This window comes from Hyperolius riggenbachi, chromosome 2, assembly GCF_040937935.1.
Source record: "Hyperolius riggenbachi isolate aHypRig1 chromosome 2, aHypRig1.pri, whole genome shotgun sequence".
Classification (NCBI taxonomy): domain Eukaryota; kingdom Metazoa; phylum Chordata; class Amphibia; order Anura; family Hyperoliidae; genus Hyperolius; species Hyperolius riggenbachi.
Window position 1 is genome coordinate 72,392,900 of NC_090647.1, and position 14,336 is coordinate 72,407,235.

Here is a 14,336-nt window from a genome sequence, read left to right on the forward strand (position 1 = left end):
CACCCATCCTCAGCCAGTCTAGTACCCATCCCCAGTTCCCCAGCCAGGCTAGCAGCCATCCCCAGCTCCCCAGCCAGCATAGTACCCATCCACAGCCGGCCTATCACCAATCCCCAGCTTTCCAGCTAGCCTAGCACCCACCCCAAGCTCCCTAGCCAGCCTAGCACCCATCCCCATCTCCCCAGCCAACCTAGTACCCATCCCCAGCTCCTCAGGCAGCTTAGAACCCATCACTTGCTTCCCAGCCAGCCTAGCACCCATCTCCAGCTCCTCAGCCAGCCTAGCACCCAATCCCCAGCCAGTCTGGTACATACCCCTAGCTCCTCAGCCAGACAGTACCTATCCCTAGCTCCCCATCCAGCCTAGCACCCATCCAAGCCAGTCTGGAGGCTCCAGCCTGAGCCCCCTCCGGCTGCAGTCCATGCTCCACTGACTGACCTAAAAGCTCCTGGGCCACTAAGGCTGAGGCTTGGGCACATAAGCTGAATCTGACATTTGGCGAGCTTCACGTCAGTGCAGAAATTCATTACAACAATTCAAAAGGCATAGTACAGTACTTACAGTACAGTAAGTATGCTGAAGACCTAAGCAATAAAATGGAGGTCGGTGCAAAATATAAAGTGCATAAAACAAAATAGGAAGATCTGTGTATTTGTAAAGGACTTACTACTGTTCAGAACACAAACGACTAGACTTCTGTAGCCCTTTCCTGCACCACCACCAAAATTCTGAGACAGGGTGATATGTGTTGTGTCTGCTGACTCTTGACTCTTGAAGTCTTGAACCCGCCCTGTCCCCAAACAGTTTCGAGGTCTTGGCCCTCCGACTCTTTCTCCCTAGTAACACGCCTGCTCTGCGTTCTGCTACACTGCAATGGAGATGAAATTAAATAGAATTTCAATTCAATGGAATGAAACAGGACACATCTGCATGGATCCTATAAATAATATAGAATCCGTTGACATGTCCATTTGTCTGCTTGTCTCCCTCGTCATCATTGGCGTAACTAGGGAGCTGTGGGCCCCGATGCAGATTTTACATTGGGGCCCCACAAGCACTCTATATATAACAATTGAAATGGCGCACCAAAACCTGCCAATGGCAACTACAGTGTCAGAGGTGCAAGAAGGGAATGGGGAGCAGTTTGTCAATGATTACCACTACTCAAAGTATCTATAGAAGTGATTATTATGAGCACAGGACCAATAGAGAGCTAATATTGAAGTTGCGGGAGGGCCCCTCTGGCCCAAGGACCCCGATGAGGTTGCAACCTCTGCACCCCCTATTGCTATGCCCCTGGTCGTCATGGGAATGTGTAGTGTAAACCTAGCCATATGCTATGGAGTTTCACACACGCCCTTTCACACCATTCGGCTGCAGCTGTGTGGGTTGCACTAACGCACAACTCTGTAGTCTGCACAAATCAAACCAATTTTCACTGGAGATACAGTATCTTACAAAAGTGACTACACCGCTCACATTTTTGTAAATATTGTTTTGTCTTTTCATGGAACAGCACTGAAGATGTGACACATTGATACAATGTAAATTAGTCAGTGTACAGCTTGTGTAATGGTAAATTTGCTGTCCAATTAAAATAACTCAACACACAGCCATTAATGTCTAAACCGCTGGCAACAAAGGTGAGTACATTCTGCCCTATTAGACATTTCCCCTTCCAAGGGTCATGTAACTCATTAGTGTTACAAGGTCTCACATGTTAATTTGGTGTTATCTAAGGTCTGGGACACACTAAAAATCGCAAAATGCTTTCGCAATCGCTAGCCCCGTGCAGAGTAGGTGACTACGCAAGAGAATGTATTCTTTTGTACCAAGACCCCGGCTTTTAGCTGTAGGGATCCAGTGGTTTCTGGATGATTGATTTCTGTGAAAGCATTTGTATGAAAATAGGCATGAGAGTGTGCAAAGGGTTAACTGTCTTTGACATTTTGTTGGCCACACCCCCTTTAAAGACCTCCCTAATAACATATGTAAATGTCGTGTCTTGAGGCGACGTACCTAGATTTTTGTTTTGGTTTTTTTCTTGTAACTGACCCTTGTGGCCAGGGTTTTATCCGGTGCACTCCCTCCTTCCCCTGTCTGTGACTATTGTCACTATGCACTCAGGTTATACTGGTGTGTGAATGCTGCACATGGATATACGGTATTTTGTCGGGCGCGACTAATCCGTCACACAGGGTGCACCTAAAACTATGCACCAGGTGCGCCCGAAACGTCGCACGGTGCGACATTTCATTGGGCACCCGGTGCAACATTTTAGGCACTCCTGGTGCAACGGTTTGGTCGCACCCGGTGCAACATTTTAGGCGCAGAAGGTGCAACGGTTTTGCGCGCAGTGTGCAGCGCTAAACTTTGCGCACGATCAATACAAGCTTTGGCCGTGCTAACTGCTTAGCACCCAAGTTAGCACACCCAAAGCTTTTAGGTGTGCTAACTGAGTTAGCACCCATTTGTGAATTGAGCCCAATGTGTCCCAAGAAAGGACATCCCACGACTTCAGATCAAAAGGATCTAATAATTTGACCACCTCCAACTAAAAACCTTTGGAGCCAGATCTTTCTGTCATGCTGCCCCTACCCTGTGGAATACCTTGCCAAACTTAATCAAGACAGCTCCAAACCTGGACATGTTAAAATCAAAACGGAAAAGCCACCTGTTTAGTCTGCCATTCAGGGGCGTAGCAATAGGGGTTGCAGAGGTAGCGACCGTATCGGGGCCCTTGGGCCAGAGGGGCCCCGAAGGGCCCTCCCCTAACTACAGTATTAGCTCTATTGGTCCTGTGCCCATAATAATGACTTCAATAGATACTTTGAATACTGGTAATCCTTAAGAAACTGTTTCCCATGCTTTTCTTGCACCTCTGACACTGTAGTTGCCATTGGCAGGTTTTGTTGTGCCGTATCAATTGTTATGTATAGAGTGCTTGGGGGGGCCCCATTGTCAAACTTGCACCTGGGCCCACAGCTCCTTAGCTACGCCACTGCTGCCATTTATGATCACATAACTTTTTCCCCTCCACACATCACTATGTACTGATCTGAGTAAAGCTTATGAGCTTTGGGTCCTCAGGGAGAAAGGCGCTTTACAAATGTTTTGTTGTTTTTGCGCTCCCAATCTTTAGATAGGTTTGATACAATAAATATTTGCCTGTATGCGTTATGCTACAGGGCCAGTGTTACAACACCTACGAATACTGGAGTAGTTCTGCAGTGTAGGTGACTACCCAGAGAATATATTCTTTTGTACCAAGAACCTGGCTTTTAGCTATAGGGATAGCAGTGGGCATACATGAAAAAAGGCACCAGCAAAAAAGGGGGCAGGGGATTGCCACTAGTAGAATATTGCTAAAATTAGCAATATTTTACTACTGTATTTTGATAGTAAAATATCGGTACTATTTACCAATATTTTACTATGGCTAAGCCTAACCCTATTCTAACACAGAATTCTCCCTGGTGGTGCCTAACCCTAAAATCCCCCTGGTGGTGCCTAACTCTAAGACCCCTCCCCCCCACACACCCCTGGTGGTGCCTAACTCTAAGCCTCCCCCTGGTGGTGGCTAACCCTAAACCCACCCAAGCTTGCAAATGCTGCCAATGCAGGGAGATCAGGCGAGCACCTGACCGTGGTACTCTGCTGCTAGCGACCTGTGCAGCAGCCACCTTGCTCTCTGTGCACGTTTGCATTGTAGCCGGCGGCTATGGACTTGGGCAGCATTGGATATAGAAAGGAAGAGGAAGCTTCTGCATTGGAGATGAGAGGAGAAATGAGTGACACTGATGGCTGCTGTGGTGTGAAGGTTAGCTGGCTACCTATACTGAAAGGGGAGGAGTTGGAAAGACAGTGATTAAGAGAGGGAGGAGTGATCACCCGGCTACCTATACTGAAGAAGGGGGGGGTCCTCATTCTACCTATACTAGAGGGAAAGGGAGGAGGGATCACCTGGCTACCTATACTGAAGAAAGGGGGGGTCATCAGGCTACCTATAATAAAGGGAGGGGGGAGGGGTCATGTGGCTACCTATTCTATTTTGGAGGGAAGGGGGAGGGGTCATCTCGTTACCTATACTGAAGGGCGGCGACTGGTGACAGTGGCCTTGGGCGTTAAAGAAAACAAATCCGGCCCTGGCCGCAATTTGCGTCAAAGAAGGTAAATATCAGCCTCTCACTGAGGGCCCAAAAGAGGCCGCCGTCATTTGCTCAAATTTCCCTTTTTAGCCGCAAAATGCGGCTTTTATTAAAGGCTCCTATGGCGGGGCCATTTTTTTTTCAAAGGTCTCCTGCGCCTTTTCTCCTGCTTCGTAGCAGTCATTCCTGCATGATTGATTTCAATGAATTATTTGTATTATTTGCATGCGAGTGTGCGAAGGGTTAACTGTCTTTGCTATACTCCGTAAAGCGCAGCGGAAGACGTCAACGCTATAAAGATACTAAATTGTAATAATAACCTATTATTCTTTTTCTAAATGGAACTCTATAAATATGAAGGAGGAAGAAGATAGCTACAGCCATACAGTGGTTTCACTGTACTATAGGATGTATAGTTTACCCAGAAAGAGTCACTTGTGTAAGTGTCAAGCTGTCACTGAGAGCTGAATAAAGAAGAAGGTGTAAATTCCTTGGCAGTAGCTGTAGTAATAGTGATGTAATGATGTGCCCTGTGTGCTGTCAGTGCTGGGGATTAGTGTGTGGACTAGTTTAGCAGCGCTGAGCTCTGTACAGAGGATGCTGCGTTAGGACTGGAGGAGGAGAGGGGCGGTCTGTGCTGCTGTCTATGCAGTACTAGAATGTCATCTCACCCCAGCCGGAGCTCAGAGCTGCCTGCGCTGCCACCGTTGCTGCTGCTTTCTCCAGCCATCTACAGCACCAATGGGGCGTCCTGCATCTCACCCTCCGCTGCCCCGCTGCCATGACTGACCAACACTGGGATTATTGGGAAATATCTTAATGGAAGCTATGTCACCTCAACAGGACAATGTAGGACAGCATTCTCGATCTTCATCCTTGACTGGGGAGCCCAAATTACCCACCGAGAGCAGAAAGGTAATCTTTCTATGGTTGGCACTGATGCCAGGCTGGGCTTATTTGCTACAGGCATGCGTCGGCTGGTGCTGGGAGCTGGGCTAATGGTGATACAGCTATTGTAGAACTGCAAGTGTCAGCATGGGGTCTCCTAATGGGTCTTCTAGTTCTCAGCAAGTTGAGGGAGCAATGACTGTTGATGAGGATGGTATCTGGTATGTTTGCCATGCAGAACCTGGTCATAGATCTGTCTGTTTATCTATATATGTCAAGAGAAGCCTGCTGTGGATATCTGCCTGATGTGTATAACTGCTAGTCTCAGCATACTTTCATCTATTGGGGTCTTGTCATTTTCGCCAAGTTAAGGAATCTGATGATGCAGATAGGTGTTATGATGCCATGCTTGGTTAGTGAACCAGTGCTATAGGTACAAATCAGAGCCTTTGGTTTATGTTGCGTTTAAAGGATGGCATCCTACCGGCGAACATTTCAAAACGCTGTGTGTTAATTTGGACGTGGGTGTAGACAAAAAAACCACATGTTTGTTATCACGTTAGTAGAATATCGGTAATTTTTACACATATATTCTACAACTTAATTGACATAGTGAAATATCGGTAATATTTCCTGATATTTCACTATGACCTAACCTCTCCCTACTCTCATACACAACCCTCCTCTAATGGGTAACTAATAACCCCTCGGGCAACTGATAACCCCCCCAGGCAACTAATAACCCCCCCTGGGCAACTAATAACCCTCCCCCGGCAACTCATAACCCCCCATGGGCAACTAATAACCCTTCGCCGCCAACTAATAACCCTCCCTCGGCAACTAATCACCCCCCCAGGCAACTAATACCCCCCACCCGGTAACTAATAACCTTCCCTCTGGCAACTCATAACCCCCCTGGGCAACTAATAACTCTCCGCCGGCAACTAATAACCCACCCTCTCGGCAACTAATAACCCCCCAGGCAACTAATTACCCCCCAGGCAACTAATAACCCCCCCTGGGCAATTAATAACCCCCCCCCCCCCCCCGGCAACTTATAATCCTCCTTGGGCAACTAATAATACCCCCAGGCAACTAATAACCCCCCTTGGCAACTAATAACCCCCCCGGGCAACTAATAACCCCCCCAGGCAACTAATAATCTCCCATACGGACAATTAATAACCCCCCCTTGCCCGGTGTTGCCTTACCTTACACCCCCGCGACAAAAATAGTCGTTTTGCGCTCGCTATTGGTAGCCGCAGTTCATATAGCAGGCAGCTGTGGCGCCTGCTATTTATCGCATGTCCATTTTTGTTACACAACATTTAGCTGCCCCTTCCTATGGACCTCTGTGTGCCAGCATGCTGTGTTATTTTCTTGAGTCTTATAGTCCTTGCCAAGTAGTAGGGATTCTGAGGATGATGACAGCTAGTATGCCATATACATCAAAACTGCTGCTTCAGCTTACAAACCTACCGTAATATTGTTACGCTTGGTCTAAAGAATAGCCTCCTATAGAACTCTTCCTATTGTGGAACTGTGCAGCTGGTCATTATCCATTCTGGGGCAACTGCTATGGCACTCCAACCATAGCCATGCAAATCTGCATGCTGTGTCAAGCTGGGACTTGTAGTTCTTCCACAGGCTATTCGTGCCTACTGATGCGGGCTTCAAACCAGCATGGCAGCTACTGGCAGTTTGAAGCTATGGTATGGCACAAGTGATGGTGGGCAATGGGCATAAATGTGCAGAAATGCACTCCAGCCATAGCAAAGCAAATATTCTGCATGCTGTGCCCTGCTGGGCTTTGTAGTTCTTGCACAGGCTATTTGTGCCTACTAATGTAAGCTTCAAACCAGCATGGTGGTGACTGGCAGTTTGTAGCTAGGATATTAAAAAGGTGATGGTGGGCAAAGGGCATAAATGTGCAGAAATGCCCACTAGATCACTGCTCTGTTACATACAGGAGGTTGACATCTGCTGGCACCATAGTTGTCATACAATTAGTCTTGTGTATTGTCCACACTAAGCTCTTTATTGCAGCCATGGTTGTAGAGAAAAAAGGGTGAAAATGTGTAATTGTTTCTAGTTTCTGTACAGATTATATGGCATTAGCATAGAATGCTTCTTATAGTCATGACTGTCCTCTGGATTGACACTGCAGTTTATATGCTTGGTTTCTGCTGCTGTCCACTGCTGAGCGGCTAGCAGGTGGCAGTGCAAGGGTACGATCGTGGCTGAGACGCCTCTATGAAGCTGATGATTGATTGTTACCCCCCTGAGATCGTTCATCTGGCGAACGCCTTCCGCACTCGTACACAAGGACATCCATCCTAAAACAGCTGGTGATCATACGGCTATCAGGGTCTGAGAATGTAGTTTGACTTTATTCCGGCTGCTTGTAGTGCTAACCTCAAGGAATTGCGCTGTAACCGGACATTGTATGTAGATAGTGTGTATGAACATGCAGCATCAGACAGAGGAAATGTATGGCATTGTGGTAGCAATCCAGCACTGAGCAACTTGGTAAAAAATTACATCATGTCGCTGCTACATAGCTGACTATTATTTTATATGGTATAGCGATTTCTGGTGTCGTTTGTTTACCATAATATATCTGACAGAGGAGTCGCACAATGAAGATGATAGTCACTGACCTATTGTAGGATATCTAACACTCACCTACCCCCACGCACACCTACCTGTCCAAGCCCCTGCCCAGCAACCTACAAACCATGCATGCACTAACCTACCTGTCCAATCCTCTGCCCACCAACCTACAAACCACACATACACTAACCTACATGTCCAAGCCCCTGCCCACCAACCTATAAACCACGCATGCACTAACCTACCTGTCCAATCCCCTGCCCACCAACCTATAAACCACGCATGCACTAACCTACCTGTCCCCACCAACCTGCAAACCACGCATGCACTAACCTACCTGTCCAATCCTCTGCCCACCAACCTACAAACCACGCATACACTAACATAACTGTCTAATCCCCTGCCCACCAACCTACAAACTACTTATGCACTATAGCTGTCCGGTCCCCTGCCCATTAACCGAATAAGCACACATGCACTAACCTACCTGTCCAATCCTCTGCCCACCAACCTACAAACCTTGCATGCACTAACCTACCTGTCCAATCCTCTGCCCACCAACCTACAAACCATGCATGCACTAACCTACCTGTCCACTCCCCTGTCCAGTGTACACCAACCTACAAACCACACATGCAGTAACCTACCTGTCCACCTCCCTGCCCGCCAATCTACAAACCATGCATGCACTAATCTACATGTCCAATTCCCTGCCCACCAACCTGAAAACCATGCATGCACTAATCTAGATGTCCAATTCCCTGCCCACCAACCTACAAACCACGCATGCACTAACCTACCTGTCCACTCCCCTGTCCAGTGTCCACCAACCTACAAACCACACATGCAGTAACCTACCTGTCCACCTCCCTGCCCACCAATCTACAAACCATGCATGCACTAATCTACATGTCCAATTCCCTGCCCACCAACCTGCAAACCATGCATGCACTAATCTACATGTCCAATTTCCTGCCCACCAACCTACAAACCACGCATGCACTAAGCTACCTGTCCACTCCCCTGCCCACCAACCTGCAAACCACACATGTACTAACCTACCTGTCTAATTCCCTGCCCACCAACCTACAAACCACAAATGCACGCTTATCTACCTGCTTATCCCACACACCCACCACCCAAAGGCTAACCTTAATCTCTCCCCCCTTTAACCTTAACCACCCACCCCCACACCAATGCTGTTGTCTGGCTTCATTAAATTGCAGCTCAGTGACCGGGAGATGGGAGGCTGAACTGCTCAACAAACACAGTTTAGCCATCTGTGTGAAAATACAAACTTTAGCTATGAACCCTTTCAGGTTCCTCGCAGTTCAAGCTCCTTTTGGCCCCTTGCACACTGCGTCCCACAGCTGTGCTCTTCCTCGCCGCAAGGGCTGTGCAAGTCTAATGAGACTTGCACAGTGCACACGAAGCGGCGCAGCAGAAATCCCCAAATGGCTGCAATGCGGACGCAAAGGCTGCCGTGTGTTACCGCACGAATTGCGCTTACTACACAGATTATGCCGAAATGCAAGTCAATGGGTGATGCAGCCAATGTGCACGATAGCAGTGTCGAGCAGCGTGCATGGACGGACCAATGGGAATCCCAGTGACTTACTTCCTGCCTAACAGGGCGTGCTTCACTAACTAGGGGTCGGGTCTATGCATATTACCGTATTGCGGCACTGTGGCGCGGGGTTATATAAAGCCTCATTTCTATTGCAAACACCCAGCATAAAACCGGACCCAAACTCTTTCACAGCACACAATGAAAAGTCTTCAATCCGCTCCTAGTTGCTGAAGAAATCAATTTCTCTGTGCTCTGTGTTTGTTTAAGCACATCAACCTTTTCTTATCAGCAACTGTGAAAAGACTGGAGGAGCTCTACCCTACCCATATAGTGAAAAACTGAGGCTTAACCCTTTCAGTGCCTTCTGTGAAAGTGAAACCACATGTTCTTTTTTTTTTTAGGATTCCCATAAATTGAAGTGAACAGTTTTTCTACCCATAAAAAGGTTATCATGTGGCTAATCTTTTAGAACAGAGAGGAAGGTCTGAGTTTAGTTCCCCTTTAACAAGCTTGAAGAGTAAGGATGTTTGGAGTCTGTGCTGACTCGCAGGGGGCCTATCGGAGAGACAATCATGTTCGCATCTCGCTGTTAACACCACATGTCACATATTCAATATCAGGGGAAGCATAGACTGGTGGAAATGGATTGTCGAGAATCAACCTCACCCAGTTCTCCCCCATTGGCCTGTTATGAGCTGCAGGGACTGTGCAGTGTGTTTATATAACTTCCATCCTTATATCTGGCTCCACTTTTGCAGTAGCTTTGTTTGCAGGCGTTTTATATTTGCTTATCAAGCAAATGAATTTCCTCAGCTTAAGTTAAGCAATAGTAAAAAAAAAGGGAATTAGCGATGATTACTGCTTCTGCAAACAGAGGTTAATGCAGGGCACTGACATCTGACTCATAAACAATAACAGTGGCGGTTTGAAAGCTCACATATCACACTTGACCGTTGAAAGTCAGATTGTCGTATTCTGATATTCTGGCACTTAGCCAATGTGTTAGGGGTCAATAACATTTGGTTCCCTGGATAATTCAGTGGTGTGAATGATATAGGCAGTATTTATGTGATCTTAAGGGACTACTACATGTGTATAATAAGCTCATTTCTCCTAAATGTAGAAGCACTATACATTACTTTTCTCCTATGTTCCTGTCACTTACAGTAGGCAGTAGAAATCCGGTAGACAGGTTTTGGACTAGTCCATATGCTCATGGGGGGTTCTTAGGGTTATCTTCATTTTCAAAAGCACTTAGGGTATGGCAGGTGCTCACTTCAAAAATAATGTGCAAAGAATAAAGGAAATACTGAGAATACCTGATCAGATCTGTCAGAATTGTATTACTTACTATAAGCCACATGAACATAGGAGAAAAGTAATTTAAAGTGCATTGTAAGCTGGGAGAAATGTATTACTTATAAATAAAGTTACACCAATGACCTATGCCTTACTACTCTGCACATCGCCAGGATTTCTCTAGAGCTGCCCTACTCTCTGGAGCTACCTCCCAATACCCAATAATGTTCGTCCCCTGCTTCAATACCTTCAAGCAAGCCCTCAAAACACACCTGTTCCGGCTGGCCTACCCTCCTTCATCAATGCTCTAACCCCCACTGCTGTGCAACAATGCACCATTTCCCACCTAGTGAGTCCCTTAAGAATCGATTAGAGAGAAATCTATCTGATGGTCGATGTGGTGGCAGATTGATAGTTGCATGGGAACCTTAAAAGACAACTGAAGTGAGAGGGATATGGAGGCTGCCATATTTATTTCCTTTTAAGCAATACCAGGTGCCTGGCTGTCCTGCTGATCCTCTGCCTCTAATACTATTAGCCAGAGACCCTGAACAAGCATGCAGCAGATCAGCTGTTTCTGACATTATTGTCAGATCTGACAAGATTAGCTGCATGCTTGCTTCTGGTGTTATCCAGACACGACTGCAGACAAATACAGTAGATCAGCAGTGCTGCCAGGCAACTGGTGTTTCTTAAAAGTTAATAAATATGGCAGCCTCCATATACCTCTCCCTTTAAATGTCCTTTAAAGGGGAACTGAAGTAAGAGGTATACGGAGGCTGCCATATTTATTTCCTTTTAATCAATACCAGTTGCCTAGCAGCCCTGCTGGTCTATTTCTCTGCAGTAGTATCTGAATAACACCAGAAATGAGCATGCAGCTAGTCTTGTCAGATCTGACTTTAAAGTCTGAAACACCTGATCTGCTGCATGCTTGTTCAGGGGCTATGGCTAATAGTATTAGAGGCAGAGGGTTGCCAGGCAACTGTTATTGATTAAAAGGAAATAAATATGGCAGCCTCCGTATACCTCTTACTTCAGTTCCCCTTTAAAGTGAACCTAAAGTGAACAAAAAAAATGAGATTAACTCACCTGGGGCTTCCCTCAGCCCCCTGCAGACGATCGGTGCCCTCGCAGCCCCGCTCAGATGCTTCTGCACCCGCCGGCGAACACTTCCGGTTTGGCAGTCACCGGCCGACAGACATGGGAACGCGAGTGATTCTTCGCGTTCCCAGCCTGTATATCGCCCCCTATGCTGCTATTGCGGCCAGGAGGTCACTGTACATACACATGTTTATCTCATCATGTCACATGTCACCTCGGGAACACTTTAAGACATCCAAGTCCAGCCCACCTACATGAGAAGTGTTATTAAATTATGGTCTGGATACCTGTCATCCTCTGAAATTTGTGATAAGAAGGATCCCTATGAGACACATTTAGATGAATCGATGTCACAATTCAGTATAAGTCAAGGATACTGGTTACTAGAAAAACTGGTTATACCAGCTCCACACTCAATTACAAGGCATCTTCTTGTCTTGTTAGGATAATTAAAATACCCAGAAAATTCATGTTTGTCTAGCGGGCAGTGCCACAAGTGTTAAAACAACAAGAAAGATTGTCATAACACAAAGGTAAAAATACCTGAGCAGTTCAACTGGAAACATAACTGTAGATAAATGTAAAAAAAAAGCAATAGCAGGTAGGGATTCAATCACACTTGGATGAGTTTTTCAAAGTTTATAATAATAAACACAAGGAGTTCTTATTTTACATGTGTTTAACCGGAAGTTGAAATAACACAGTATGCCAGATCAGCCATTTTTGAAGCCCAATTATAAAAAACACACTCCATTGCTAGTACTTACTAGTTCAGCACAGCCTGATCGCTTCCCGCTCTTCCTCTGCTTCTCCTCTCTGTCAAGCTCTTCATTGGCTGCCAATCAACCAAAGGATCCAGTTCAAACTTCCAGCCCCATGAGCACCGATACGTTCCGCGCCATCCTCCCGACTGCCTCAATTCTCCTGGTATTGGTACCTGGTAATCTGTCTCAGTGGCGCCTGTCGGCTCTTCTGTGCATGGGCGGAGGGAGCGCCCATGTGCAGAAGAGCCCGACTGGCCCGGCTGATACAGATTACCGAGCCTTATACCAGGAGAAACAAAAGTTTGCTTTCCTAAAACAGAAAGAATTTGCGATAATTCAGGTTGGAGTGAGCTCGAAATGTCTCCCAGGCACCACTGCTGAATATATGCAAATTAACCATTGTACCAGGAGAACTGAGGCAGTCGGGAGAATAGCGAGGGATGCATCGGTGCTTATGGGGCTGGAGGAAGTCCCGGGAAGTAGCAAATCTTTTAATGTAGTAAGCCCATCTCAGGTTTTCTTTAACCCTAACCTACAAAGCTCTCCACAATCTCTCTCCCCTGTACATCTCCACACTAGTTTCCAGATACCAACCCAACCGCAATCTCAGATCTGCACAAGACCTTCTTTTGTCCTCCTCTAGAATGACATCCACAAATCCATAATTCTTCCGCTTAGCCTACCTCTTTGTACTATCTTCCTCAATAAGAATCCCAATAGCCCTGGTATAAAGATTGGCATCTTTCATGGGATGTGGGGAATTAAGATATTTATTCTTACTAAACTAATATTGACCTATGGTCGTTTTTCTAAAAATAAAAGGGCTTTGTCTTTGAGGTTATCTTTAGGTGTTAGGTTAGGTTAAGGTTAGGGCTATCTGTGTGGGGGATGGGAGTAGTAAGAAAGTAATTAGCAGTAGAATTAGGCTGTGAGTGGGAAGAGGAGATCTGAACTATTAAATGTGTCATGAGGCTAGTAAGGTGTGGTTTGGTGTTGTCTGTGGAGAAGATCTGAACACATGCTGTGCGCCAAAATAATACCTTTAATGACTGACTGTAGATAGTTGTCTTGTAAGATTTCTTGAGATTTCTTCTTCAGGGATGATACAGAGCTGAACAGAAACATAAAAAAACTGACCATTACATATCATGCCTGAAAAAGAAATGTAACATTCCGAAAGCTTGCTTCTATATCAAGCTTGAACCTAGCAAGCTTACTTTGTATACAGATAAAATAGGAACTTTTGAGTCCCAGACGCTGGAAAATCTATGTGTGAGGTGAGGCTGTGAGAGGTGCGACAGGACTAGGAGTTTAGGATCCCTTCCCTATCCAGAAGAGCAGAGGGGAATAAAAGTGAAAGCTGGGCTTGCAGTGGAAATTCCAAGTTTAGGCCATTTCTTGACCTTTTGGTTAACTCCCTTCCAGGGCTGTTGAGTTGGTACAAAAATCCTCCGACTCTAACTCCGACTCCAGGTACCCACAATTGCTCTGACTACTTGGGCTTGATTCAGAAAGCAGTGCTAACTGTTAGCATGCTTGTGAAAAGCCCTCTATCACTCCTAAACTCAGGTAGGTTGTGATAAAATCAACTAACGTGCAAAGTCCCGCGCGCAAAACTTTGTGCACACACAGTGCACAGCACACCCGATGCACCTATAAGGTCACATGGGGTGCGACCTATATGTCGCACTATGCGACGTTAAGGTCGCACCCCATGCGACCTTATAGGCGCATTGGGTGCGCTGTTATCGTTGCACCGCGGTGCGACGTTTTGCGTGCACTGCGCTGTGCACGCGCAAAGTTTTGCGCGCAGGACTTTGGGCGCGAGTTGATTTTCAAAATGGTACTAACCTAGTTAGCACCCTACTTAACACGCCCAAAGTCTTTAGGCGTGCTAACTAGGTTAGCACCGCTTTCTGAATCAAGCCCCTTGACTCCAACTCCCACTCC

The 14,336-nt window shown here is 46.4% G+C and overlaps 1 protein-coding gene across 1 annotated transcript in view; it reads left to right on the plus strand.

Annotated features, from left to right (window-relative positions):
• The first annotated feature begins 4,738 nt into the window (after window positions 1-4,738).
• ARHGAP20 (Rho GTPase activating protein 20) overlaps window positions 4,739-14,336 on the plus strand; it is a 182,627-nt gene continuing 173,029 nt past the window's right edge. Inside the window, exon 1 of the mRNA XM_068266910.1 lies at window positions 4,739-5,063. Within this exon, the coding sequence (XP_068123011.1) occupies window positions 4,968-5,063 (96 nt within the window). The 5' untranslated portion in view covers window positions 4,739-4,967. The remainder of the gene's footprint in view (window positions 5,064-14,336) is intronic.